We start from the raw sequence: 25,535 nt of genomic DNA on the forward strand, positions 1-25,535 counted from the left end.
AGTTGCTTTCTCGATGGCAGCGAAAGCTCAAGATAAATTGCCCTCGACTCAGCCTGCGCTTGTGCTCCCAGTCTCACTGTGATGTCCTACTTGGGCTCACTTTGCTCTTAATCCGACCTGCAACCCTCGTATCTCGAATTCTGGCATCACATTCCCCCTCCCGATTAGGAAGCCGTGCCGAACCTCACCTGTTACAGGCCTGTCGATTGGTCTCCCACATCTAATGCGGGATAAGCTCGGAGGTCGCTTTTCCCTGCACGATATCGGGTACTTGCCAGCGGATGGGAGAATCGGCGGCGCATTCTTGGAACAGTAGTCCTCGTCTATGGTATGGCGGTCAAAGACAGTGGTGACAACGGCGAGGAAGAGGGCTGTGCATAGGACAGTGTACGTCTGATACAACCTGCTGGGGGGTGGTCGATCCATGACAGGTCCAGGGTTGTTGTTTCCTGCTGATCACTTTGTCTCAGGGCCAAGCTCAATCCTGGCGTTGTTGGGGTAAAAGGGGAAAGCTTCTAACCCTGGCTCTTGAAAAGTTTCAATCACTAAAAGTCGAAGAAACCACACGACTCTACACTCCGTGAACATCATGCGCACCACGCTATCCCTACCAGTTCCCTCTCAAAAGCAGCTCCGCACTGATCACGGTGTTGTAGTTCGGTGTAGTACTCTCCTCTGATCCCATATGTCATGACCACATCAACATACACTCCCATCTTGCCATGATCCCTCTCATCGCCATTGCTGAAGCTCAAAATATCCCTTCGCAGTTCTTCAAAGCCACACGAAACCTCATCCGGCAAGTCCTTCTCCAAGTCAACTTCGAGATGTGCCTGGACGGGGGCCCACGCGTGGGTTACGTAGGCACCCGGCGACCTTGGATAGCCTCTCAATCCGGGTATCAACACGCGAAATCTGTTCTTGTCTGCTGTGGGATTGATGGCCGAGATCTTTGAGAATAAAAGGCGGGAGATGGTGTCTTTGTCCGGATGATGTGCGTGGAAACGCGGGATCCTGTCCATTGGCATTAAGGCAGGCATTTAAAGTCGAGACTGACCCTTTCAACCCACAAAGAATCCAAGTTAATCCTATTGTCGAGGGCAAAATGGTGAACCTAAAGTTGATTTGGACAAGTTAAGGAGAGAGAAGGACAACACTTCTGCCTGTTTGTTCTTGTCAGGGGGGCACAGGCAATTGCAGATCATGCAAACGACCAGCATCGTGTATTTGGCCACTATCCAGAAAGAAAAAAAAGTGGGTATCAAGTAATAAAACCTCCTCTAAAACCCAGGCGGAAGTCCTTTTGGCTTCGCAGGTTTCCCCCCATTCTTCTTCAGTTCGGCATTGTACTCGCTCCTCTTTCTGATCATGAATGCAATGCCTAGCAACAAATCTGTCTCATACTGCGCCTGCTTTGCCGCCGCCTTCCCCATGGCGCTCACTGGCACAAAGTGCAGCAGGGGCCTCATGACCCTCCCAGCTAGCCTCTCAGCTGTCATTTCGTTCCTCTCGGCCTGGTCGGCTATGTCGCCCCAGAGCGTCAACAGCAACTTGAAGAGGCTCCTCTCCGGGCCCTTGATGCCCATGAGTGCCTCCTCCCAAAAGTCAATGCCCTGGTCTATTCGCAGCGCCATGCTTCCCGCCACATTCGACTGCTTGCTCAGCTTGATCCACCTCTTGGCCAACGAATCCGGAACAAGCGGCTTAGGCAGTTCGTTTAGATACACAAGAATCAAGTCGGCAGCATCGTAGACAGTAAAGTCCCTCCAGTCCAGCACCTTGCCGTAGCCAGTCTGTGGGGTGTTGAAGATCTCCCGAAGGTCAGACACTCGATAGCTGTCGCCGTCTTGACCAAAAACATGCGGGCACTCCGCCAAGCCCATGTCCCGGATGTAGTACACGCAACGCAGGATGCAAAGAGGGTAGTCCCGCGCACTCTTGCCGCCTGCCGAGCCTCCTTCGTGGGACGTCGAGGCTACTCCCTTGGCAACCTTCATGGACTGGGCAACCGGTACTCCAAACACATTTGTCGAGGTCAGCGACTCTGCAAGAGAAGGAGTCGAGGTGGAGGGGTTGTGTGAGTGTGTTGGTGTGGCAGGCTGGCTATGCTTGGTGGACCGAAGGCCGAGGCGAGAAAAGGCGGTGCCTAACCTGGACGAGCTCCTCTTCCCGCTCAGGCCGCTGGTGCTCGTGGAGTCCCTGTCTCGATTCCCGGTGGGCATGTATGGACTCTGCGGAGGGGAAAACATAAAGTTGGAGCTTGAGGGGGTTGGCGGGCGTGTCATGCCAGACGATGACATTGGCGGCAGCGCAGGGACAGGTGGCGGCATGGGGATCTCCGCTCTGGGATTCTCAAACACAGAGTACCGAGAGAGGGAGTGAACAGACTGGTTCATGCCGCTTGAGCGCCTCGATTCCGACCCGTGAAACGAGTTGGAGTCGCCGCTTTGGGAGGAGTGGTCGTGCGAAGAGGTGTAATATCCCTGCTGGCTTCCCTGTGGTGGTGGGTGGCCGTGCTGGGCGAGGATGTGCTCCGACACTGGGTGCAGGGCTGGAGGGGAGAAGCTCCGGATTCGAGACATTGAGTCCTTGTGGTTCAAGCTCATGTTGCTGCTCTGCCCGCTTGCCCTCGAGGCAACGCTGCTGCCGGCATTGGACAGGGAGCCGTAGTAGTTGCTGTCGGTATCGGAGATGCTAGGGGCCTGTCGCGTGTGCTGCGGGTGCTGATTGTGGCTAAAGTTGGGGATGGCAGACGACGAGCTTCCCAGTCTAGACGTTGATCGTGGTGGTGGTGGCGGTACGCGGTTGCGCACATCGCGAACGGGCATCATGTTTGGCGGCATCTCGTGAAGCTCCCCGGAAAACTCGTCCATTTCGTCAAAAAACGTACCGTCCATTGCGTCTGGCCTGCTGGGTCGTGGTGGTGCTTTCAAGGATTGCTTCTTGGTCAAGAAGGAGGACGACTCGTCGCAGCTCATCTCGATGGCGCTGTCAGGGGCCTCGGCTGCTTGCGGTGGTGGCTTCGGCTGGCTTTCAGGCTTCTTTCTCGCCGATGGGGGCGCCGAGAGGTTGGCATACTCGCGCAGTGTGTCGAAATACTGCTGCAGTGTGGTGAGGGCTCTGTTTGGGCGCATTTCCGGCGGTGGTTCGCACGAGGTTGAGATGATTCGTGCTGCCACCTCGGCCAACTCGTCCACGTCCTCGGAGCTTGCGTCGTTGTCATTTTGGGCTTTGCTTCTATTTGGCAACAAAACATCAGCGCCTGGCTCACACGCAGCCTCTCGAGGCAGCAACCTACGCGTCAACAAAGTCAACAGCCAGCCCGAGCGCGTCCTTGTACCGTCCCAGCGTCCAGTGCAGCCTGTTGATGTGATCACGGCTCGCCATCCACCGGGCCTTCTTGTCCGCCCTCGAGACGCCGGGTCGATTGAGCACAGATATGCACCCTTCGAGCTCGTTGATCAGGGTCAGGCAACAGTCAAGCGCACTCGGGGTCTGCTCGGCCAAGAACGGCGGAAAGGAGGCGGCGTCGTCGCGGAGGAGCTGGAGGACGCCATCGAGCGAATGAAGCTCGCTGGAGATGCTGTCCAGCTCCGACCGAGACTCGCGCACTTCGCGGACAAACTTGCTGAGGGCAAGCGAGGTCCTCGCAACGGCGTTGCTGGCGGCGAAGCAACCAGTATTCATGGACCTGTCCACGTGTTTGTCAGCACCGTTTTGCGTGATGGGAATCTCCAGTTTGTCTTACACCCAGTCCAATCGTTGTCCAGCACTTGGATCCATTGCTGCAACTCGGTCGTGGCCACCGGTCGTGGGGATCAGGGCAGCACAACAGGCGGAGGTGCAGAGGATATAGAAATAAACAATCAACAAGTCAGGACGGGAGCTTGGAGGGAGCACGCACGCACGCAGCGTCCCATGGTACGGATATGCATGTCAGCCTGCGAGAGAATTGGCCCCGATCTCCCATCACCCAATGCTGTTGCACCCCTCCATCTCGTCCCCAAGAAGCCCAGGGTCAGCCAGCTCGCCACGCGCTTGGCCGGCGCCAGTGGTTCGCATCCATCTCGGCCCATTCAGACCAGGCCCTACAGCCCCAGGGGACCCTCAATCCGGACCCCACCATCTGGTCCCCGTTGCTCTTTTTGCAGCATCCAACTGCGGATTCCAAGTCCGAGGGTTTGGTTTTTTTTTTTTTTTTTTTTTTCCCGTGCGATGTCTTGTCGGGTGTCCTGCCTCAAGCACCAACGTACAGCGGCTGGGTGGATGATAAAAAATGGTGCTGCAGAAATAATCAAACGTGCACCTGCCGTTGCAGGACAAGTGTCCCAAGCCAATCGTTTGAGGTGACCGGAAAAAGCGTCGACAGCGGAAGGCCATTCGACACAGAAAGGGGTGACGGCCCGTGGGATCCCCTACTGAACTCTGACCCGATCGCGACCCCTGGGAAAACGCTTGGGCTGCCGGTTCAGGCGACCGGGCCCACTGGCGAGCAGAATGCGGGGAGGGCGGGGCAACCTGGAACCTGGAAGGCAGGTAAAGCTCAAAACTCGGGCCCTCGGGCCTCACTCACACATGGAAATCGAAACAATATTCTCGCATGTGTTTTTCATTTGTTTTCCCTCTGCCACAACATGTAAAGTTTCCCCTCTCTTCATCTATGCTCCCATCACCATGAAAACTCTTCCCTCCGTAGGGCCGACCACCACTAGCTCTGTGAGCGAGGTTACATGTCACGTCGGTAAAACTCCGAGGTGGAATTGCGCATCGACGCAGCGCAACGTCTTCAGGGGGCATCCAGTGGTCGACCGAAATGAAACAAACCACCAAGAGGAACCTCGCCGTCCGTGCTCAAGAGCCGTTGAAACATTTGACGGAACTTTGGATTGGCAGGAACCGGCATCAAGACATGACTTGTTGTGCTGCTTACAGCTCATCTCTTCATTCATCATCACACCTCTTGTGGAGAATTTCCATCCAAGGTAGCATCTGCATGTCAATAGGCCCGTCATCCCAGTCCTAACTCCGGTGATATATCAATCAGGAAAAGGATGAATTTTATTCCGTGCATTCTAGGTCGTCGTCGCCCTTGGCCTCAGCAGCCAACACCAATGCCATATATCAGGATCGCTCTCGAGCCTTTTTGGGCCAGTAGCCACCTTGGTCAGCACCGACACCTCAAACAGCTCCTGCACCCTCTTGCTCTCCATCTCAAACCTCGAGTCCGAAAAGCTGAGCGATATCCACACGCCCTCCTCCTTGTCCAGCATATCGTGTATGGCTTCTGCCATCTTGATGACATTCTCATCCCCGCCGCAAGAAACAGCATCGACGGTGCTTTTGTCGATGACGATCCTCACTTTTCCTCTTTGCCCCAGGTCCAGTTCCAACGGCAACGTGACATCCTGCACCTGATACCCCATTTCGACATTGCCAAACTCGTTGCTCTCCATCGCCTTCCCCCGTTCAAGAGCTAGAGGCTCGTAGTCCATGTTTATGACTTGTAGCTGTGGAAAGTGACGTCGAAAGTACACATGCAGGTCGCTTGTTCCCGAGCCGAGGTGGAGCACTGTTGAGCCTGTTGACAGCGGCGTAAGAAGAGGCTCGAGGATGGAGAAAAAGGCGCCAGACGACGTGAGCCATTCAAAGGACTCCTCCTTGGCGAAGCGTTTGCGCCAATATTCAACTTTTTCAAAGTCGGCCGGCATTTCCGTACTTTGTTGCGATAGTAGGTTGTTTGATTACCCTGTTGTGTTGATGATGTTGATCAGAGAAAATAGGTAGGTCTGGTTGCCAGTTGAGATGGGAATCATGAGGAGTCATGGTTTCGATATCAGTGAGTCTTTGTAGACGGCCTTCTTACTTTATTTTTTTGTGCTTGCAAAGTTTAACACCATCCGAGGTTATGCCGAATTGGTAAATGCTCCTAGCTGTGAGGTTACTGTCCAGAGACAAGACTTTGACGATCCACCTGTTACCTAAGATGCCGCCACGAATCAAGAGTTTTAGTCAAGCGAAGAAAGAATTACACTCTCTAACAAGACAATGACAAATCACGCAGGGCATGCCAAACTAAAGCTCGCAGAGAACCAAAGCCTAAACCGGCTTCCAAGATTTTGATACTCGTGCTGCTGAACAAGATTCCAATACAGCCAACGCTCAGCAATGCGATGCAGGCAATCCCCTCTAATGAAAATAAACCCCCAAACTCCAGAGCAGACCGCTGCCCATGTGTTTTCGACTAGTCCTCAACGCCATGTTCCCATCTGTTCCTACAAAGTCCCGACCCGCCGTTACCAATGATACCGTTGATTTGGATGTCCGCCGTCCGTATAACCCTAACGCCAAACAAATCCTCCGACCCAAATTCACTGCCCTAGCCCTTCCCGGTACGTCTCCCAATCCACGATGCTGATGACATCTGAAATCTTCCCATGTTCCAGCCAGTAGAATACATGTTCTGACCATTCGACCTCGTCACCGGTGGGCGATGCGCCCATCCAGCTCTTGACCGGGGTCCCGACAAACTCTAGCCTCGCTGCAATCATCTGCCTCCCTTCGTCCACGGCGCAAGTGTGCACCTGGAACTTGAGATCGGGGACGTGGTCCATGGCGTCTCGCATGAGATTGATGTACTTGTCTACCGACAGGTGCACTCCATTGTGCGTCACTCCCCCAGTCTTGCAAAACGGCCTGACCTCCTGATGCATATGCTCGACCCCGGAGTTGATGGCGTCGATGTAATCCTCATAGAACGTCTTGAGGTCGATCGAGACAGGTGGAGGTGGTGGTCGCAGCCCGGGTACTGGTAACACTCTTCTGGATTTGGCAGCAGCCAGCTTGCGTCTTGATATCCTTGGTGGCTCTTCCCTCATATCGTAGATACTGCTGATCTTTCCCTTGTCGAAGCTAATCACCATGTGTCTGGCATACTCGGTCCTTTCGGGGGAGCGCATGCCACCAGCTCTGCCCCTCTCGGGAGTCAGATTCCGGACACATATCCTGGCCGCGACAGGATCAGGTCTGAACAGCTTGAGCTTGCCAGCTGGCGGGTTTGGGTGGAAATCCCCGCCGACCATGGCGGCGATGTGCAGCTTGCTGGTCGAGCCTTGGCCAAACTCCTCTTTGAAAATGTGGACAAGGTCGTGCAGAGAAATTGACTCTCCATTGTAGGAGAGCTTCTGGTTGGCGATGTTGGGCAAAAACTCCCACTGGCGCCTGTTGATACGGTCGACAAACAGGCGGAATCGATATTGATTTGTTAATGGTGGAGGTGGCCTCACGCCGAAGCGCTCGTATCGGGCGTTAACGTCCTCCATGGATTCCCGCTTGCGCCTTTTGGAGCTGTGTGAGCTGTCTGAATCTGGCGTCCCTGGCGATGGTCTTTTTCTTGATGACGACTGTGATGGCGGTGATGGAGTAGGTGATGATGATGACGCTGTGGCAGCCAAGGGCGGCGACATGGTGGGCCGCGATATCCGCAACTCTCGCCGGCTGTGCGACATGTTGACTTTTGAGGCCGACCACTGAACAGAGGATGGTTGGTTTGGTCCAAAAGCGGCAACACTTTGATGACAGGGATGGTGCGCGGTGTGGTGATTGATGGATTTGGCTTGTGGTTGCTGCTGTTTGATGCTGTGGTGAGTGAGTGGAATCAAGGTCGCGCGATTGCGCGCCCTCACGTGCAAAATTAATCGAGGCGCAGGCTCAGAGCCGCAGGCGCGTCACAGGCCACCAACAGAACCTGGCCCGTGCACCGTGCCTGGAAAAGTGGGACGGCTTCCGCTCGACATCAGGACGCGTCGCGGTGTTTGAGCTCACCTCCCCTACTAACAAAACACGCAAAGCTGGCCAGTAGTGGTATATAAAATGACACCAGCCTGGAAGCCTTTTTGGAACCATTTGTTCAGCGCCACGGAATCAAATCTCAGACAACCACATCGCCAGCAAGTTCGGCATGAAGGATTGTTATGCGAAGAGTTGAAGGGGCTCACAGAGCAGGTGTAAATTTTAAAAATGGTGATCTGTAGTCCAGCTCTCCAAATCATCCACGAGACCCATGGCAGAGAAGCGAGAGTCTCATCTGTGCTGCGGGCTCTGGTCAGTTTTCGAGTCATCGTGGAGCTTGATGCAGCTGCAGCAACACGACCCGAAGGCATTTCCAAAGAGCTTGGAATTGACAAACCAATCATCCTCTATGAGCGTAGATACTACAGCTGTTAGATCACAATCCAGCCCTAAGTGGTTCTTGTTTCACCTCCTCTGCCCTTTCCCTCTCCTTCTCAAACCCCCTGAGTTTGTGAGCCACCATGCCCTTCCAAACTGTCAGCCATTCATCGCAAAATGTGGGCAGCATTCGGCCTGTTGTTCCCTCCTTGGGATCGCCCGCAATTTTTCTCAAAAACTCGAAAAAGTCTTTGTAATCCGGAGCAATGCTGTAATAGTCTTTGCCCCCTTTCTTGGCAGCCGCTCTCTTTGCTTCCCAGCGTTGTTGGTCAGCAACTGGTGGTAACGGCTGAGCACGACCAGCCAAATGACGAGCCACGGCAACGGCTTGCCGCTCATATACCTTGAATGTAAACCCTCCTCCAAGCTGGCTTTCAGTTAGTTACCACAGCGTAGGTAGAACAAAAGATTGACAACATACCATCTAACAAATGTGAGTGTTGGGTCGAGAATATCAAACGTATGCTGATAAACGCCCGGAAGTCTCCTGTATGCTTTCTCCACTCTCTCCTGAACGACTGGTAGAAACGGAAAGCTGAACGTGTAGCCGGTAGCAAAGATGATATGGTCCACATCCTTGACTTTAGATCCGTCCGTGAAAAAGACTGTCCCTGTCGTCGGACACAGACTTGATATCTGCTTCTTGATCACAATGTGAGGGTGTATGAACGGCGTCCAGCCAAACGATGGGATCGGATCTCCCCTGATGGAAGAAATGAGGAGCTTTTGGGCAAAAGGCAGGATTTCATGCACGATTTCATGAGCAGAAACTGACCCACCCACAACAATCACTTTCTATGTCTTGTTAGCATCAAGCAATCAATAAAAAAAGAACTTACTTTTCCCTTGTACTTTTCCCCGTTCCTAAAATGTTTGCTATGCTGGATTCTCCCCGGCCAACGTTTGTCAAATTCAATCAATCCTTCCGTCTCTGGAATCCAAGGGACATTATAATGTCCACTTGCCACGATCAACCCGTCAAACCTCTCCTGCCACCAATAGTCCTTGTCTCCTTGCCCGTCTTTCCGAAGAGTCAGCACCCACTCCCCGTTGACCTTCTCCGCCCTCTCCACCGTAGTGTGCAAGCTCAAGTGCTTGTCACTCCCTCCCCGGGTGAAGATATCTTCTATCCACGTTCGAATCACCTCACGATGCCGGAAGGGGGCGTCCAAACCGTATCTCTGCACGCTTCTACCGCTGAGCGTCCAAGGCAGCGGCTCTTGCGTATAGCCCATTATGTCTGGGTGGATGTTACTGTGCAGGTGCTCATGCTGGGCTGAGTCGCTAAACCTCAGTTGGTGTGAGTTTACTTGCTCGCTCTTTGGCGTTTCGGTGGGGAATTGCTCCGGCACAGGCACGGCAACATCTGCCTTTCCCGCCAACAACAACGGAAGAGAGGGGATGGCGGCCGGGAGATGAGGTGTGTAGACCCTGTGCTCTATTGTCAATACACCTAGATTAAAATCTGTCCGAGACGACATACCATGTACCCCCAATTATGGGCCTCCTATCAAACACTCTGACCATATCAAAAGCCTGTTCTTTGGCAAGAGCATCTGTAGCAATAGCACCAGCTGGGCCAACACCAATCACGGCTACTCTACGGACTTGAGGGACTGTGGCCATGATTTTACACACACAACAAACTAAGACGAGATGCACAAACTCGAGATTAACAGCCTGAGAATGCTCAAGTCCTCACCGTTTATATGCCCCGCAGGATGGCGCCTTGCTGGCTCGGCATCACGCAAACGCATCTTGCAGATGCTCCCATCTCAACAGTTACACCATCACAAGCTGCAGTGACGAAAATCTTGGATCCATTATCCCCGTGTATCCTGTGAGAAAGATGTATTGGCCCAGTAGTAAAATATGCCTGTCAGCGTGTGCTCGTGTGTGTATATATAAATACCATGCTCTTTTAGATGTTGCCTTGAAATAAATGTCCTGCCCATCTTCCTTGCCTGCCCATGGTTCGATCTGATCCTGAAATAGCCCAAAACTCCAGAAACTCCGTCGCTTAGTATTCTTTTCAGCCTATCCGTGACCCAGACACCGTAAAAAAGCAAAAAAAGTACGTGATCCTGTTGGTGGTACATGATTAACCTCCTCACTCAAGCGCCGCCTCCTCCACCGCCTCCCGGCACACCGGTGCCGTCGTGGAATAATAACAGTGGCCATTGCGCACCGGAATGGGCGTTGGCAACGTTTCCAACACCCATGGCGTCGGCCTGCGTTGGTACACCCTCGACAACGTGGCCCAGCTGGACGTCACCTGGCCTGCCTGACCCTAGAGTAAGCAACGCACTCGCGCTGAAGCGCTCCTGGCTGTTGTTCCCGGCGGCGCCCGCGATAGCGGCAGTCCAGTCTTGCCATGTGTTTGCCGCGTTGTGCGCCATCATTTGTGCAGCAGCCGATGCTTGGGCTTGGGGACGCCAGTCGTCTGTTGACTGTCCGGCAACATGTTGTGTTGCCTGTGATGCGAATGCAATCAGTGGGTTGGTTGGCTCGACAGGCGTAGAACCGTTGGGGGAGACGCTTGCCGCTGTTGCTGCCGACGCAGCCGCATAGAGGTACGACGCGCCATCCGCCGAGTCGAACGTTGCAGCACCGCCGTTTTGCTGTACAGCACCTTGGTCCGCGTACGTCAGGGCCGGATACGGTGTGGTGGAGCTGGGTACGGGACCCGAATCGTAGTAGCCGTTTCCGTTGATGGGAGCGGGCTGTTGGTCTGGTTGTGTCCCTCCGCTGGCGACGGCCGATAAGCCATGGCTGGGGTCCTGTTGAGACTTCAAGCTGTGTGGCTGAATGTCCTGCGAGGAGGCATCCTTACGGGCCATGTCCTGCTCGATCCAGCCCAGTGTGCGTTCGATGATGACCCCAACTTCGGTAGCCAGACGGTTCCCTGTACCTATGTTCGTGTTAGCCAACGTCGACCAACAAAAACAGACAAAAGCTTACCAAGCAAACGCCCAATCTCCCCAATGATGGCCAGCCATGTGGCCATGTCCTCACGGGTACTGGCAACCTCCAAGACCGTCGTCTCAAACCGCCGCTCCCACTGCGCAACAAGCTGCGTGAAGATGGCGGCCACGTACACAGCCAGCTGATACCACGTCGTATCGAGCGACTTTAGCGTGTGCAACGTCGACACCACCTTGAGCAGCTTCTTTACGGTCTCTTCGCATATCCTGGTATTTTCCGCACAAAACTTGGGATCGTCCGTCATACAGACCGAAGGATGTCTCAGACACAAGGTAAACTCGAGACAAAACGCCTGTGTATAAAGCGCAAAAACCTTTGCTTCAGGTTTGGTCGTTTCTACGTTGAGCTCCTCGGGAAGATTGTCGAGCATGTTGCGCATTCCATCCTCCAATTCTCGGACCACGTCGACGTACGTGCTTGGGTCCCGCCGCGCACCATACAGTTTGGAAAACATTTCGATCAGCAAAGGCGTCACTTTGAATCCCATCAGACCAACTTGGTAGTTGCAATGTCCAACTTTGGACTCGTCCAGCACCCCCTCTTCTCCCAGAAACTCATCCGGAATCGCAATGGGGAATTCCACGTCGAACTCTTGGATAGACAGGGGCATTGGCCGGCCGAGTCGACCGTTGATGGTGCTATACAAGGCCAGAATGGCCCACCACACGCGTTTCCGCGTTTCGTTTTCCAACGTTGTGCCACCGCCGGGAATCTTGATCGCACGATGCAGATTCAGCTCGATTGCCTTCATAAAGGCAAAACTGGCCAGCGTCAGAGCACAGCCGGGCTTGGGGAAGTTTCGAGTGTGCGACATCATCATGGCGAGAGCTTGGACAGCCGTGACAGACTGGGTTGTGGCGAGATCATAGAACTTGCTGAGGCACCAGTGGTAGTGCTTGTTGGACAGGTCGTTGAGCTGAACGTACTGCTCCGGCTTTTCTCTGTTTCGAACACCATATTGGAAATAGATGGTAGCAAACACCATGTGGGTAATGACCAGTTCCGGGACTGAAGGTTTAAAGTTTGGTTCATCGTAAATTCGCCTCAACTGGTGTCCAGGCATAATTAGTCCAACTCTCGCTTTACACAGGGGAGACGACCTACCAGCTGGAGAAAGGAAGGCTTGTGCAAGATGGGAAGAAACGGTGACAGGGTCAGAAAGTACCACTCGGCATAGGTGAAGGCGTCATGTCGAGAAGGCAATTCAACGTTGGGCGGGGCGGGATGGATATTGAGCGAGGTCTGGAAGAAGGCCTGGACAGATTTGTTGTACAGGGGCGTGCCAAAAGTCGTGCCCGCCGGCGGTTCGTCCATGTCTGGGCCGTCAAACGAGGCTGTAATATCGAGAGTGGTGCCCAGGATGGACAATGTAGTTCCCTTGATGGAGCTCAGCGGCTCCTTGTCCGAAGACACACCGAGATGGTTATTGGCAGGCCTCGCTTCGATCAGGGGATATCGCGTGCTCGAGCTGCGCTCCAATGGCGGTTTTTGCCGGCCTCCCTTCACCCACACCAAGCCGACCTGAGACCAGGAGTCCTTGAGAGGGTTGCCCACGGCGTCAAAAACCATACCTTCAGGGTAGGTGTTGTTGTACCCAGGGAACTGCCACGGCCTGACCTCGACGCCATTGTTCTCCAGCAGTTTTTCCAGCGACCGTATGTGAGCCAGCATGGCACCCTTTTCACGCTCTAACTGTTGCAAGTATCCTCGACGCTCGGTGCGCCCCGTGACTCGGTCGGTGACATAGCATTCGAGATTCTGGTTGGTACAATGGGAGCATCCTTCGGGGAGCGCATCGCAGCGAATCTTTCTAACCTAACAGCCGATTAGTTTGGGTCAAACACACCAGAGAAGAAAAGAGCATACCTTGCACCTGTCGCAAGCCTGGCCTGTCCGGGTGTACGATTGCAGCTTGGACTTGACAACGCTGGAAAAGTCCTCGGGACCGCGTTCGAGACGCGGCAGCTTCACCTTGGTGGAAGCGCCGTCGCCTTGGTCAGAACCGGTGGAGTCACTGGCCCGCTTCAAGGTGTTTGGGCGGCCTGGAGGCATGGTGATTGGATCTGTAGTGCGCCGCTATTTTGGCGACAGACACTCTGAGGTGTACTGATTTGCGAGGCTGTCCTGGTGGTTTTCTGTGCCGCGCCACCTCAGCGACGGGCGGCGATGGGATGGATGCGGCGACCCGACGCCTTCTGGTTCCTATGTCGTCCTGGGTCGTATGCGCCTCCGAGTTGGGGAGAGATGGAGAGTGTGGTACAGGTCGATGGTGGAATGGCTGGTGTCCCAGCGGGTTTTGCCGGTGTCAATTGGAAGCTGGGAAGGAGAATGCCGGCGCTGGCGATGGCATGACCCTGTCTGAACGTCGCGTCCAGACCCCCGGGATTGGCAGCAGCTCGTGCCGCCAGGCGTTGTCAAGGAGGGCCATCACACTGCATCCGGCGAAAAGTGGGCCTTGGCAATATTACAAGCGTAACGGGAAGGTCCCTTGTCTCTGCTTCATCTCAGCGCGGGATGTCGATGATAATGACATGTAGATTTGCTCCTTGCGCAGGGTAAAGAAAGGAGATGTCATGAGTCCTAGGACAAGCTTTGAGATATGAAATCGGATTGACATTGTCTACGGTAGTGCATGTGAGGCGACATGTTAGCGGTATCGAAAATACATGGAGTGGTACCGGCCCCACTTACATTTCTCGATGACCAAAGCTTGGTGCCCCGCGCTCTGCCCCTCCAAAGTTTCCTGCACCTACATTGACTTTGAGATTGACAATCCGACAAAAGAACAACCACTAGCATCACCAAATCCATGAGCAAAAGACCAGCGTCCAGCGAGACCTCTGACCTCTCAACCACCTCGAAACGTCCCAAACCCCCTTCCAACATCACCATGTCCCTCGAGCGCATCCCCCTCGAACATATTCCCCCAAACTACAGGGTATACGGAGCTCTGGTTCGCGACGTATCCAACGCTCCCTTTCTCCAAACCCAGCTGATTTCCCGCAACCCCGAATTCGAATACGCCTTTATCGATGCTTCTACCATTGTCTCGCGCGCCCATATCCTCGCAGCTGTCTGGAACGCAGTCTATAGCTCGGTGGAAGGAAACTTGAGGACGCCAAATGTGCACTCCGAAGTGGTGGCTTCCCTGAATATCAACAACAATGTGCGATCTGCTCGGAGTTATGCGTACCGGGGCTGCAGGCTAACGCCACAAACAGATTGCCGACGGGTACAGACGATGGGGTATAACGTCTGACACCACCAAGGACTTGGTCGTGGTCAAGATTCTCTCCTCGCCCGAACCGCTACCACAGGCCGAGCAAGAAAATGAAGCCGAGGAAGTCTTGTCACATCTAACATCGCAGATAGAGGGACGACTGGTAAGATTAACAGACCAGGAGATCGCAGAAGTCACGGACTGGCAAAAAGTCAGGAAATATTACAAGCTGAATGGAGTTCCAGTCTTGGACCAGACAAAAGATGAGGCGGTAAAAAGGAAAAAGATGGAGAGCATGGCCATCATGGGCATGGCGCTGAGGGGACTGTAGGAAAAAGAGAAATGATACCCAGTCGTTTAGCAGTCATGATCATTATCTCGCTATCTCATCTCAGTCTAGGTCATGTTGGGTTTTGGTTAAATCAACAACTCAGGCCAATCCAAACAACGACTTGAGCCTCCTCAAGACCTCGGCCCTCATGGCGTCTCTCGACCCAACTGTGCGCTGCACCGCATCTCTGTTCTCGTACGCTCGCCTCAGCAGATACTTCATGCACTCTCCTGTTGAACCCCACACCAAGTACTTGTACGCCTTGGCCTTTTCCTGCTTCTCAGTCGCTTCTTGTTGGTTAAACGCAACGAGCTCACAACTGACCTCATCCGCCATCCCCTGCAGCTGCGCAAATGCTACATCGTTGGTCTTGCTCTCGTGCTGCAGTATTCTCTTTGCCCTGACCACGGAATCTCTGTTGTGGGTAGCCACTACCATGGACACGTCTGGAAACTGACCCTCTCCCTTCAACGGTCCTACTTGCCAATCCCTTTTGAGCAACGCCTCCGCAATACCGTCGTATGCCTTGTCTGTGTCCTCCTTGGTGTCGTGTATCAGCTGCCTTGGGTCGCTCCCCAGGTACGCGCCTCTGACCAGTTTGACGCCCAGTACGAACCCCTTCTTCTTGGCTTCCTGTAGATGTTGACTTAACGTTTCGGGAGTCGACTTGAGATAAGCCTGATATGTCCCATACACCACCGGCTGGGTTCTGTTGTACCTCTCCATAAACTCCACCGTCCACTTGTCAATTCCGCCCTGGACGGCGGCTTGCTCAGCGTCGAATAGCAACCTGACACTCCTTGACTGGGCCAATACACATATGCTCTCGATCGCCTTTTTCAGCTGTGGTGAGGGATCCGCCCCCTGCCGTAGACACTGCAATGCCAGCACGCCCGCCCCGGTAAATTTGAGGGCCACATAATCCCCCCTGTTGGCCAGTAGCACGGTCATGAGCGTCCCCTGAGCCCAGCTGTCAATCTCCTCCATGTCGACCTTGGTCTCTTCCGCAACATGCTTTGGCAAAGAACCAGTTCCCTCCTGTCCATGCGGGGTGACGACCTCTTTGGCATAGCCCAAAATCACCCCTTCAAACCCCACGTCTTTGAGGCCCTTGATCGTCCTGGCTACCTCGGCAGGCTGCTCGCCGGCGCAGAATTGGGCATAAAACGTCTTCTTCAGCAGAGCTCGCAACAGTGGGTTTGAGTCAGGGTTGAGAACTGGGTTGGTTGTATGGGCCAGCATGGACATGATGGCCAGTGAGGGAGGTAAGAAGAATGGCGACGAGGATATCGTGGCCGTCATCCATGACCTGAGCACGGTGGCCAGAGGTAAGACTGAGAGAGGCGCCGGTTTTGGTGGCCCCATACCGGCGCCTTGTGGTTGGTGGTGATGCTGATGATTGGGGAGCAGTGACGGCGATGGTACTCCTGATAGTGTCAGGTTGCTGGATGGTGACGACTGTGTAGAGGAGTAGTGTAGTGATCGAGTTGATGTGGATGATGACTCTCTGGAAGGAATTAGTATGATGTTGTGGCGGCCGCACCGCACAGGGAAACCTGCTTGTCCGCTGGAGTTGATTGCAGCGATCGACCGTCTCTTGGACATGCTCCAGGGCAGAAGCATGCCAGGCAAAGGCCTGGGGAGCGATGCCATGGTCACCGGCCTGCTAAGAGATGCTCTGGCTGAGAGGTCGCGAGCAAGATGGTCTCAATGACGCAGGCAGCAAAAAGCACCAGCAAGTTGAGATGAAATCCAAAGTCAATTGATGGCCAGGTTACGCTACGTCCACCTTATATCAGAGACAAGCTCCCCGGTATCGCACATGCAGTGACGCAGTCCGGCCAGGTTTCCATTGAGTTTTGATAGTGGTTCATTCCAGAGCCGACCAATCCCCTCTGATACCCCTCGAAGCTGCTGCACTCGCTGATTTGCCGTTCGATCTCGGACGCCTCCTTTGTCAAGCTTTCCGTTCGCTGCAGGCATGATGTTATCGTCGGTCCCTTATCAACCGGCGGCCCCCCACACCCCCTGCCAAAGGCCGCCGGTAGCCGCAAATGCGGGCAAGTGTGGGGAAAGGGACCACTGCCGTCATCGACGAATTGGCCCCGCCCCTCTGCTCCCACGCGGGTCTCGATTCATTCCAGTCGAGCTGCCAGTCCTGCCAAGCTCCCTAGCGCTCCTGAATGCCCCTGTGGACGGCTTTCCATGGCCCCTGGACAGTCCCGACTCCTTCACCGCGGACGTCGCAAGCAGCGCCATCCCCATGACAAAGCCCACGCCAGCGGCTTCGGAGAGCGGTTGCTATCGGCGCTCATAGAAAGACGTCAATTCCAATTATCCGATCCAGTGACCAGCCGCGCCAATTGAGGAGGCTGACTGGGTCATGTGGTTTCGTGGTGCGCCGTGGCCATGCAGCTGGGTGATCCCTTTCCCGACAAGGGCCGAAGCGGAAGTACCCTTCTCGTGGTGTGTTGAAGCTTGCCGCCCCTCCCTGGTGCGAACAACGGTATAAAGGAGCCTGGCAATCAACACTGTGGCGGATACAAGAGTGCTCATGCCTTTTGCTTCAAGGTCCTGATCTTGCGCTTGATATACTCGACGTACTGCAGACGGCGGCCCCTCTTAGCCGCCAGGATGTCTTGTATTCCGCCGTAGAGGGTACCGACCACGAGGGCTGTCTTGGTGGTTCGGGCTGCGAGGGGCAATGAGTAACGGTCTGCAGCAGTCTGTTAGTATTTTGCCGTAGGCTTTCGGTATTCAAGAAAACATACTCCAGAGGCTAAAGACTCCAGCACAAGTCACCATGGACGTCACAGTGTTGAACAGATCGGCAGTGCCGCGATACTCGTCAAACATGTGCTCAATGGAAAACACAGCCGTAGTCCAGACACCAATCTTGGTTCCCATCTTTAACCCCTCACGTAGGCCTCCGCGGGCTGCGATGTAATTCTTGCTCTTGTGGTACAGGTACCAGCCGGTGGCGGTCGAGGGCAGCTTGTGGGCATGCTCGGCGCGGAACTGGAGACTGGCGATTTTGCTGCCGTGCCCTGCTCCGACAAGGAAGCCAGTGCCAAAAGACAGCATTGTGGCGAGCGGCAACCGAATCATAGGGGGCATCGACAAGCGCGAAGAAATGTAGAATGCCTCGATTTCTTCTTTACTGGGCTTTTGATAGCCGACCGGGACATCGTCTTGCTGGGGCGGGGCTGGGATTTGAGCTGCTGGGTAAGACGCCGGATGAGTAGCCATGGTGAATATATCTTTGGACTCGTGTCCCGTCATCATGTGCTTGGCCGTGATGTTGGAGAAGGAGAATGCTTCAGCGAGGAAAGGCAATGGTTAAACTGAGCGGACGAGACAGCTGCTGCACCGTCGATCTGCCTGGTGATTGGATTGAAAATGGAAAATGCAGAGGTCAAAGCTCCCTGCCCCACCTTCTGTTTGTCGCCATGATCAGGCAGCTTGGCAACCTGCCCCACACAAGCTCTCACCACACCTTTACACCCAAGACATCAAGATAGTACAAGCTCATCAATTTTTAATATAGATCACTGTCAAGATGGTATGTGGTTCTTATAGTGATGTTGCTATGTTGTGAAGCTGATAGAGTGACAGCCTCCACGTTCTGCCGCCGTCATTGACGACTCGCCTACTGCTCTTACAATCATACTCAAGCACGGCATTACCAGCGTCTTCCTCTTTGCGTCTCCATCATGGACCTTTGAGAAGCTCTCCGCAAATCTTCTCGAGGTCTTGCGTGACCGCTACCCAGAGGGCGTGCCCAAATCTACCGAGAAAGAATCCACCATTACGCCCATTCCAACTGAAGACGCCGACGTCAGAGTCGTGTTTGGCACGCCCAGAGATGCCGACGACTACACCAGGGGGTTCAAGAAGTTTGACGTGAGCCCGGAGGATACTTTGGGCAAGAAGGGGTTGAAGAAGGTTAGCACTCTTGCGTTTGCGCTGCTGGAACCAGACGAGGATGAGGACGAGCCAGTCAAGTTTGAGGTCGCCTTTCCAATCAACGATGTCGAGGCCTAAACATTCCTGGCGTGCACAAAGGAGGGTGGTTCTGGGTCTAAAGGAGCATCATATGCGAGTTTGGCGTTCTCTTAGCTGGTGTTGGGGCTGCAATTGCATTGATATCATGGTGTTTGGTGTTTCTTAGCCCAGAGAGCAAATGACAGTAAAATCATTATTCCGTCGTTGGCACGGCTGTTGCCGAATGCTACAAGAGCGCCCTTTCATCTCAATGCTATGTGCAAAATAATACCAGATAGATCGCATCTGGGTTAGTCCACTTGTCGATGATGAAGATGAGCAAAATACCAAAAGGTTGAGGTCGTGCCCGGGTTCGAACCGGGGTTACTGGAAGGTTTGAATGAGAAATGTCATCAAAATCCAGAGTGATAACCACTACACTACACAACCTTGGATGATTTCGACAGTCAGATCATGGTATTATAATTGGCAGTCGTTCTTACTCAACACACGATATCCACGGCACCAGGAGCTCAGTGTGTCCTAGGTAATGTATCTTTGGATTTCTGTCATTTGATTGATGCCAAAAAATAATCGAGCTAAAGATCAAAATGACCTCAGGGTGCAGAGGGTCTCGGTGCTAAAATTAGCTGGTCTTGGTCCACTTTCCCAGGGGGTCCGGTCTGTTTCTCGCGGGCGTCATTGGCACCTAGCTCCCGCTCTCGGCAGGCACGGCGTCCACCTGCTCTACACGACAAACATTTATCAACCAACAACTGGAAACGAGGCACGAGCAAAAGGGCCACATTACCGTTGGTGTCGCAGTCTGCAACTATTCACAATGCCATCATAGTTTTCCGTTGCGTGCGCAACAGTAGGATCAGTCACCGCTGAAGATGGAGCCAAACTTGCTCGCACCACGAGCCAATGGTGCGTCTTCCTTTGGCCAACTGCGGCGCATCACTGACAGGAAAGTAGAATGGTCACAGATTCCAACTTCTCTCCTCCTCGCCGAACTTTCCCGACGCGACGACGCCGATCGCGATCAACGACCAGCTTGCGGCTCCGGCCAAAACAGCCATGGCTACGACACGCCCCTTCACGTCTTCGCCCTGTTCCTGATTCTCACCATCAGCACCTTGGCCTGCGCCTTTCCGCTCTTTTCTCAACGAGTAACGAAGCCGGGGAAGCGCCAAAAGAATATTCTGTTTGTCTGTCAGCACTTTGGCACTGGCGTCTTGATGGCCACAGCGTTTGTGCACTTGCTGCCCACTGCCTTTGTGTCCCTGACAGATCCTTGCCTGCCTCATGTTTTCAGCAAGGGGTACCGGCCACTGGCTGGGCTGATAGCCATGATTGCGGCGTTTGTGGTCGTGGTGATTGAGTCGATCCTGTCGAGCCGAGGGGCCGGGCATAGTCACTCGCATTCCTGGGACGACGAGGACTCGGAGGAAGGGCACGAAGAGGCAAAACACACGCGCACGCACGGACATGCTGGACACTCGAGGATCCCGGATATCGCCATGGACGATCTGGAAGAGGCTGGAGAGCATCGGGGCTTGGTTTCCGGGGCCTCACCTCTTCCGGGAGGCACTCCTCTGATGCAGGCCAAATCGCGCCAGAGCAGGGATTCGTTCGAACGAGAAAGGGAGTCCCTGGAGCTGGAGCTCAGCTTGGATGAGCTCAATGGCAGCGGACAGGGTGGCTCGACACGGCTCCTGGCCACGTCGAAACCGTTGCCAGCTCTTCCCTCACATGCGCACAGCGGACATCATCACCAAGGCCCCCCAAACACGGAGGAACAGCAACGCATGATGCTTCAGTGCGTTTTGTTGGAAGCCGGCATTCTGTTTCACAGCGTGTTCATCGGCATGGCCCTGTCTGTCGCCACAGGCCCATCCTTTGCCGTTTTCCTTCTGGCCATCTCCTTTCACCGTATGTGCGCCCTTTCCGCTCTGACAGACAGAAATCCTAACAATGAACAGAATCCTTCGAAGGTCTTGCGCTGGGAACACGCATTGCAGCCCTCCACTTTCCCAAATCCTCTCCCCATCCTTGGCTGATGGTTCTGGCATTTGGCCTGACCACGCCCATCGGCCAAGCCATCGGGCTGTTTGTCCACAGGTTCTACGACCCCATGAGCCAGACAGGCTTGCTCATGGTTGGTTTTATGAACGCCATATCTGCCGGTTTGTTGCTCTTTGCCGGGCTTGTCCAGCTGCTGGCAGAAGACTTTTTGAGTGAAAAGAGCTACAAGACACTGAGAGGACGGAAACGAGTGAATGCCTTTCTGGCAGTGGCCGGAGGCGCAAGCCTGATGAGCCTGGTGGGGGCGTTTGCCTAATACCAATCTTTGTTGTACCATATATAGGCCTCTATACTAATAATCTACTCCTGCACATATCATGACCGCTTGTTCTGAACATATTGCGTAAACGTGGCCCTAGCGTTCTTGCCAAAGTCCAGCGCGTTGCTAAACATGCCTTGGTTGTTGTGCACAGGAAAGCTACCGGATGGGTTCGAAGGCTGGGGCACGGCGGTGCGGCTGATGGCCCAGGCAAAGGTCGACGCACTGCCAGACTGTGTTTCGAGGCGCCCGCCGTTTTGCTGGCTGTTCCACCTGCTGCAGCCCGTGCAGACAACCTCGACGGTCCAGTGCGTCGAGTTGCGTGCTGTCGACAGGGTGCGCAGGGTGGCACCGCTGTAGAGGCCAGGGGTAGTGCGGCCGCTGTGGGAAACATCAGCTTTTGATCTCATCAACCTATTCCCAAGATACATACGCGCTCCACCTCGACGACACAGACACCTGACCCGAGTTTCCGTTCGGCCACGCAACCGTGAGCGGATTGTTGGTCATCCCGCCGCCCCAGGCAAAGCCAACCCATGTCTGGGCAACGGGGGAGATGATCTGGAGGATGGTGTCGTATGCCGCATTGTTGGTCGCGTCAGAGGGCAGGGCGATGCGGTAGGTGGGCGCGGTGGCCGAGGTGTAATACTGAAGAAAGCAGAGACTCGGCACGTTGCCGGAGGCGGTGGAGCAGTATTTTGAGGTGACGCCGTACACTTGCCGCGGTTCTATCTCGGACGAGGGAGTCACCGGGGAGGAAGCTGCCAGCAAAGGTGCGGCGAAGAACGCGACGAGTGATGGCAGATGCATGGTGAACGATTCGGGGCCAATTCAGGGGTAATTTCTTGCCAACATAGAACTCAAAAACAGAGGGAAAGGCTTGGAATTTATCATCTTATTTTTGTGTACTATTCCCTCCTTCTCAAACTGGTCATACTGAGTCTCGCTGATCTGTCGTTCATGGTTGCTCTCCGGATAAAGTCCATATGAGGCATCACCCTTGCCATCCATGTGTTATATAGAGTATTTGCACTGATCAACTCCTCCAACTATCGTCGAGCGGCAAGTGATCGGCAGCAAATCAGAGATCCCGTTTCACAAATCAAGTGATCCCGGCCGGTGGGCGAACAACAGCCTGAAGGACCTCTGCCACTTCACCACGTCGTGTCTCTGAGCTCATCCTCCGAGATGTAACCCCCCTGAAGGGCTTCTCTTTGATTTGAAATAATGTTTACTATGATCTAATCAATCAGCAGTGTTTGGAAACAGGCAGAAACCTACAACGGAGACAACACCAAGCAGGAAGGTCGTAAAAGTGTGGACAATGAATCAAACATGCTCATTCATTCATCATTGAGTTCCTAATGAGTTTCTACCACTTGCAACAACATCCTGCCCGGGTCTAAATGATTTCTTTTTGCTGAACGTTTGTGTCCTTTTCGGATGTCTCTTGGACATCATCCCCATCCACCGACGCCTTCTCTGGGGCCTCGGTCACGCCAAACAGCTGGTCCATGGCCTCGAGAGAGACGCCCTTGGTTTCTGGGATGAAGAACCAAACAAACACAAACATGGAAAAGCAGAAGCTGCCAAAGATGAGGTATGTTCTAAATTTTCGGTTAGTAATCATTTGACTGGTCATATCAAGAGACGCCTACCCATAACCGTCACTTCCGACAGTCACCAACATGGTTGGTACAGCACGGGCAACAACAAAGTTGAAGAGCCATTGAGTGGCGGCAGCGTACGAGACGTTGAGAGACCGAAGACGAGCGGCGGGAATTTCGGATGCCAAAATCCAGCAAGCAGGTCCCCAACCGAATTGGAAGAATCTGTTGCTCTGTCAGTTCATATGAGACAACCGAGAGGATCAGGGTGAGTACGTACGCAGCAAACAAAAAGATGGACACGAGCGCAAAGTACCCGGCCGGGGGAACCTCCTCACCAGCCTTGGGCGGTGAAATGCGCACATACAAACCAATGTAGAACATGGCCAGGCCTTGGGCGATACTAGTCCACAACAGCGAGCGCCTGCGTCCGAGGGAATCGGCCATGAAGAGCAGGAAGCAAATGCAGCTGACCACCTTGACAATACCATAGATGCCAGTGCTGAAAAGCGAGGTAGAAGTTCCAGTCAGACCGAGGTTCTGGAAGATGGTTGGTGCGTAGGTGTTGATGGCGTTGGTGCCCGTCATTTGCTGGCAAATCATCAAGGTAATGCTGATAAGTACGCGCTTGCGGTTACCAGGGATCGTCCACATCTCCTTTTGCAACTTCCAGTAGGTGGCATCGCCAATGAGGCGCCGATCCTGCTCCAGCTGGTCGACGATTTCTTGAAACTCCTCTTGGACGTACGGGTGTGTGGGTGGCAGGTTGCGGATGTTGGACAAGATGCGCTTGCAGTCCTCCCATCTGTCCTGTCGTGCCAGCCAACGAGGCGACTCGTGGCAGAGAAGCATGCACCCACACAGGAGCGCAGCAGGTAGGGCCTGAATGGCGAGCGGAAAGATGTACATGATAGGCCAATCCGGGAAGTGAATCGAGACGGAATAGTTGATCCAAAAGGCAATCATGCCCCCCGTGACGATAAACAGCTGGTATAGGCCGGTAAGGAGTCCACGAATGGCGCGGGGCGAGTTCTCGGACACATAGATCGGGTTCACGGCCGAAGCAGCTCCAACACCAACACCAGCCACGAATCGACCGACGTACATGGCCGCCAGCTTCCCAGAGGCAGCAGCTTGCATGATGACACCGATGATGATAACCAGAGAGGTTGCGATGAGACACCATTTGCGGCCGAATCGATCTGTGAGAGGCGAGGCGATGAGCGCACCGAGGAAGCAACCAGCTTGAAGGGTCGAGACGATGTTGGCGGCGAGATTGGCGGTAGCGACGGAATTGCGGTCACCGAGGCCAAAGTCTCGAACGAAGGGGGGCAGGACGATAACACCGCCGATGACCGAAGAGTCCCAGCCAAAAGACATGGCACCGAAGCAGGCCTATACACAACATCGTGGTAAGTGTCTGATCAAGCCAGATAAACAAAAGTCTTACCGAACAAGCAAGCAAGTACACCCTCCATCCGTAGATCTCGGCAGGATCCGTGGCCATGGCCTCGTTCCGCACGATCTTGCGGAGGATCTTTTGTGAGAGACCCATGGTGGGCAGCGATCTGACGGTGATCCTCGTGATTTGAATGAGATGCAATCAAGCCTGGAGTTGAGAGTTCAGCTCCTGGCGTTTGCTGCTAACAAGCAAAAGGAAAACAGCACCGCGAGGACCAGATTGCAACAAGAGACTGGAACACGACGGGATGCTCCATCCCGGGCCTTTTTGTAGTTGCACCGCAGCCATCTAGGATCTGGACGGGTGAACGGGTCTGTCTCTGGCTTGTTTCTCGCCTGATTGGCGAATGTGTTGGCCCCCATGCCTGCTGCCACCGTCTGGGGATGCGGAAAAGCATCCTCTCAAGGAGATCATGGGGCGACTGTGCACTCGGGATACAGAAAAAGTCTTGCAGCGAATGGTGTGTGAGAGCAGGGGGGCTAGAGCAGGCGAGAGATGGACGCATGTCGTTGGATGGGCATCTGTAGAGGCTGGTCTGCCATGCTTTCGCTACCTTGCACTGGCACGGTAAAGCCCCAGGGTTGTCCTTTTTTCCACCAAGAAGAGGAGTTTGAGGTTGCGGGCAGAGTGGGTGCTGCTACAAAAAGCCGAGTACATATAAACAACGGTTTTCTTGTCCCGTTGCCAAGACGGCAGCTTTGAGCGCCAGAGATCTCTTGAGTCTTGGCCACGGACGTGATATTGAAGGGAGATATCTGATGGCTTGAGAGAGAGACTGCGTTGTCAGTATGTAATTTGACGTTGAGATGCTGAGGTCTATGAATTCCGAGACGATCTTTGAAGGAGACATTAACTGAGGGTCTCATCATGCCAATTTGGAAAGGTGAAGATAAGGTATGGTCGCTTCCAGTGCCGCTCGGTATTAGCCTATTCGTAGTATGGCAGTTGGAGTAGTTCAAGGGTCGGGATGTTCTCGGTGGCGTGCGACCGACTTGGCTCTCTTGGCTGAGTCTGACAGGGGGTGATGCGGGATGCGGGGAACCTGGACCAGCTCTTGTTATCGTTGGGGGAAGGGGCGATTAAGGTCAGGTACGACCTGCTCTTGCTCCAAGGCCCTTATTTCCACCAGAGGAAGAAGGAGCTTCACAACCTGTGGAAGGAAGAGCATTCCCTTTCATGCGCTATGGAAAAATACTCGTCTTCTCTTAACAAAATATCCAAAACCCGACAAGTCGACGACAGGTCTAACATTCAACATCCAGACCTTCTCCAATTATCCAGAGTTGCACATCAAGCGGTTCGAGACGAGGGGTCCAATTTAGCCAGACCTCCAGAGGGTGACAATCAAGACCAGCTCACACATGGCATCTTTG

General features: G+C 54.0%; 13 protein-coding genes and 1 non-coding gene across 14 annotated transcripts; 4 read left to right on the forward strand and 10 right to left on the reverse strand.

Moving 5' to 3' along the window:
- Positions 1–587: 587 nt before the first annotated feature.
- Positions 588–1,022, reverse strand: QC762_0025660 (uncharacterized protein; the record flags this gene model as incomplete). Its single annotated transcript, XM_062883147.1, has 1 exon — positions 588–1,022. The coding sequence occupies one exon, from the start codon at positions 1,020–1,022 to the stop codon at positions 588–590; it is 435 nt and encodes a 144-aa protein (XP_062747186.1).
- A 258-nt stretch (positions 1,023–1,280) lies between these two features.
- QC762_100940 (uncharacterized protein) lies at positions 1,281–4,884 on the reverse strand (the record flags this gene model as incomplete). Its single annotated transcript, XM_062884474.1, has 3 exons — positions 3,749–4,884; positions 3,299–3,691; positions 1,281–3,237 (listed from the first exon to the last, which is right to left on the reverse strand). Exons 1-3 carry the CDS (start codon positions 3,781–3,783, stop codon positions 1,281–1,283), a joined length of 2,385 nt encoding a protein of 794 aa, XP_062747187.1. The 5' UTR covers positions 3,784–4,884.
- Positions 4,885–5,072: 188 nt separating this feature from the next.
- QC762_100930 (uncharacterized protein) lies at positions 5,073–5,708 on the reverse strand (the record flags this gene model as incomplete). The annotated part of the gene is made up of 1 exon (XM_062884473.1): positions 5,073–5,708. One exon carries the CDS (start codon positions 5,706–5,708, stop codon positions 5,073–5,075), a length of 636 nt encoding a protein of 211 aa, XP_062747188.1.
- Positions 5,709–6,368: 660 nt separating this feature from the next.
- On the reverse strand, positions 6,369–7,505 carry QC762_100920 (uncharacterized protein; the record flags this gene model as incomplete). Its single annotated transcript, XM_062884472.1, has 1 exon — positions 6,369–7,505. One exon carries the CDS (start codon positions 7,503–7,505, stop codon positions 6,369–6,371), a length of 1,137 nt encoding a protein of 378 aa, XP_062747189.1.
- Positions 7,506–8,200: 695 nt separating this feature from the next.
- On the reverse strand, positions 8,201–9,852 carry QC762_100910 (uncharacterized protein; the record flags this gene model as incomplete). The annotated part of the gene is made up of 4 exons (XM_062884471.1): positions 8,201–8,593; positions 8,656–9,021; positions 9,066–9,657; positions 9,710–9,852. 4 exons carry the CDS (start codon positions 9,850–9,852, stop codon positions 8,225–8,227), a joined length of 1,470 nt encoding a protein of 489 aa, XP_062747190.1. The 3' UTR covers positions 8,201–8,224.
- Positions 9,853–10,340: 488 nt separating this feature from the next.
- On the reverse strand, positions 10,341–13,263 carry QC762_100900 (uncharacterized protein; the record flags this gene model as incomplete). The annotated part of the gene is made up of 4 exons (XM_062884470.1): positions 10,341–11,137; positions 11,188–12,259; positions 12,316–13,026; positions 13,078–13,263. The coding sequence occupies 4 exons, from the start codon at positions 13,261–13,263 to the stop codon at positions 10,341–10,343; spliced, it is 2,766 nt and encodes a 921-aa protein (XP_062747191.1).
- Positions 13,264–13,781: 518 nt separating this feature from the next.
- On the forward strand, positions 13,782–17,447 carry QC762_100890 (uncharacterized protein). The gene is made up of 3 exons (XM_062884469.1): positions 13,782–14,377; positions 14,433–15,017; positions 15,108–17,447. The coding sequence occupies exons 1-2, from the start codon at positions 14,021–14,023 to the stop codon at positions 14,760–14,762; spliced, it is 687 nt and encodes a 228-aa protein (XP_062747192.1). The 5' UTR covers positions 13,782–14,020; the 3' UTR covers positions 14,763–15,017; positions 15,108–17,447.
- Positions 14,862–16,415, reverse strand: QC762_100880 (uncharacterized protein; the record flags this gene model as incomplete). Its single annotated transcript, XM_062884468.1, has 1 exon — positions 14,862–16,415. The coding sequence occupies one exon, from the start codon at positions 16,413–16,415 to the stop codon at positions 14,862–14,864; it is 1,554 nt and encodes a 517-aa protein (XP_062747193.1).
- QC762_100870 (uncharacterized protein) lies at positions 17,315–18,144 on the reverse strand (the record flags this gene model as incomplete). The annotated part of the gene is made up of 2 exons (XM_062884467.1): positions 17,534–18,144; positions 17,315–17,478 (listed from the first exon to the last, which is right to left on the reverse strand). Exons 1-2 carry the CDS (start codon positions 18,045–18,047, stop codon positions 17,315–17,317), a joined length of 678 nt encoding a protein of 225 aa, XP_062747194.1. The 5' UTR covers positions 18,048–18,144.
- A 52-nt stretch (positions 18,145–18,196) lies between these two features.
- Positions 18,197–19,003, forward strand: QC762_100860 (uncharacterized protein). The gene is made up of 2 exons (XM_062884466.1): positions 18,197–18,324; positions 18,375–19,003. The coding sequence occupies exons 1-2, from the start codon at positions 18,322–18,324 to the stop codon at positions 18,804–18,806; spliced, it is 435 nt and encodes a 144-aa protein (XP_062747195.1). The 5' UTR covers positions 18,197–18,321; the 3' UTR covers positions 18,807–19,003.
- Positions 19,004–19,104: 101 nt separating this feature from the next.
- On the forward strand, positions 19,105–19,196 carry QC762_0025760. Its single transcript has one exon. It is a non-coding gene; the product is annotated as a tRNA-Gln (tRNA).
- Positions 19,197–19,303: 107 nt separating this feature from the next.
- On the forward strand, positions 19,304–21,146 carry QC762_100850 (uncharacterized protein). The gene is made up of 3 exons (XM_062884465.1): positions 19,304–19,676; positions 19,725–20,681; positions 20,732–21,146. The coding sequence occupies exons 1-3, from the start codon at positions 19,643–19,645 to the stop codon at positions 21,088–21,090; spliced, it is 1,350 nt and encodes a 449-aa protein (XP_062747196.1). The 5' UTR covers positions 19,304–19,642; the 3' UTR covers positions 21,091–21,146.
- QC762_100840 (uncharacterized protein) lies at positions 21,075–21,903 on the reverse strand (the record flags this gene model as incomplete). The annotated part of the gene is made up of 2 exons (XM_062884464.1): positions 21,075–21,474; positions 21,527–21,903. 2 exons carry the CDS (start codon positions 21,901–21,903, stop codon positions 21,150–21,152), a joined length of 702 nt encoding a protein of 233 aa, XP_062747197.1. The 3' UTR covers positions 21,075–21,149.
- Positions 21,904–22,495: 592 nt separating this feature from the next.
- Positions 22,496–25,380, reverse strand: QC762_100830 (uncharacterized protein; the record flags this gene model as incomplete). The annotated part of the gene is made up of 4 exons (XM_062884463.1): positions 24,151–25,380; positions 22,981–24,095; positions 22,752–22,925; positions 22,496–22,700 (listed from the first exon to the last, which is right to left on the reverse strand). The coding sequence occupies exons 1-4, from the start codon at positions 24,253–24,255 to the stop codon at positions 22,496–22,498; spliced, it is 1,599 nt and encodes a 532-aa protein (XP_062747198.1). The 5' UTR covers positions 24,256–25,380.
- Positions 25,381–25,535: the final 155 nt, after the last annotated feature.

This window comes from Podospora pseudocomata (genome assembly GCF_035222375.1).
Source record: "Podospora pseudocomata strain CBS 415.72m chromosome 1 map unlocalized CBS415.72m_1.2, whole genome shotgun sequence".
In the NCBI taxonomy this organism is placed as follows: domain Eukaryota; kingdom Fungi; phylum Ascomycota; class Sordariomycetes; order Sordariales; family Podosporaceae; genus Podospora; species Podospora pseudocomata.

Coding starts and splice junctions, on each gene's coding strand:
- QC762_100890 (XM_062884469.1), top strand. CDS start 14,021: ATGAGCAAAAGACCAGCGTCCAGCGAGACCTCTGACCTCTCAACCACC. Junction 14,378..14,432: donor CCCTGAATATCAACAACAAT/GTGCGATCTGCT, acceptor CGCCACAAACAG/ATTGCCGACGGGTACAGACG.
- QC762_100850 (XM_062884465.1), top strand. CDS start 19,643: ATGGAGCCAAACTTGCTCGCACCACGAGCCAATG. Junction 19,677..19,724: donor GCTCGCACCACGAGCCAATG/GTGCGTCTTCCT, acceptor ACAGGAAAGTAG/AATGGTCACAGATTCCAACT. Junction 20,682..20,731: donor TCTGGCCATCTCCTTTCACC/GTATGTGCGCCC, acceptor AACAATGAACAG/AATCCTTCGAAGGTCTTGCG.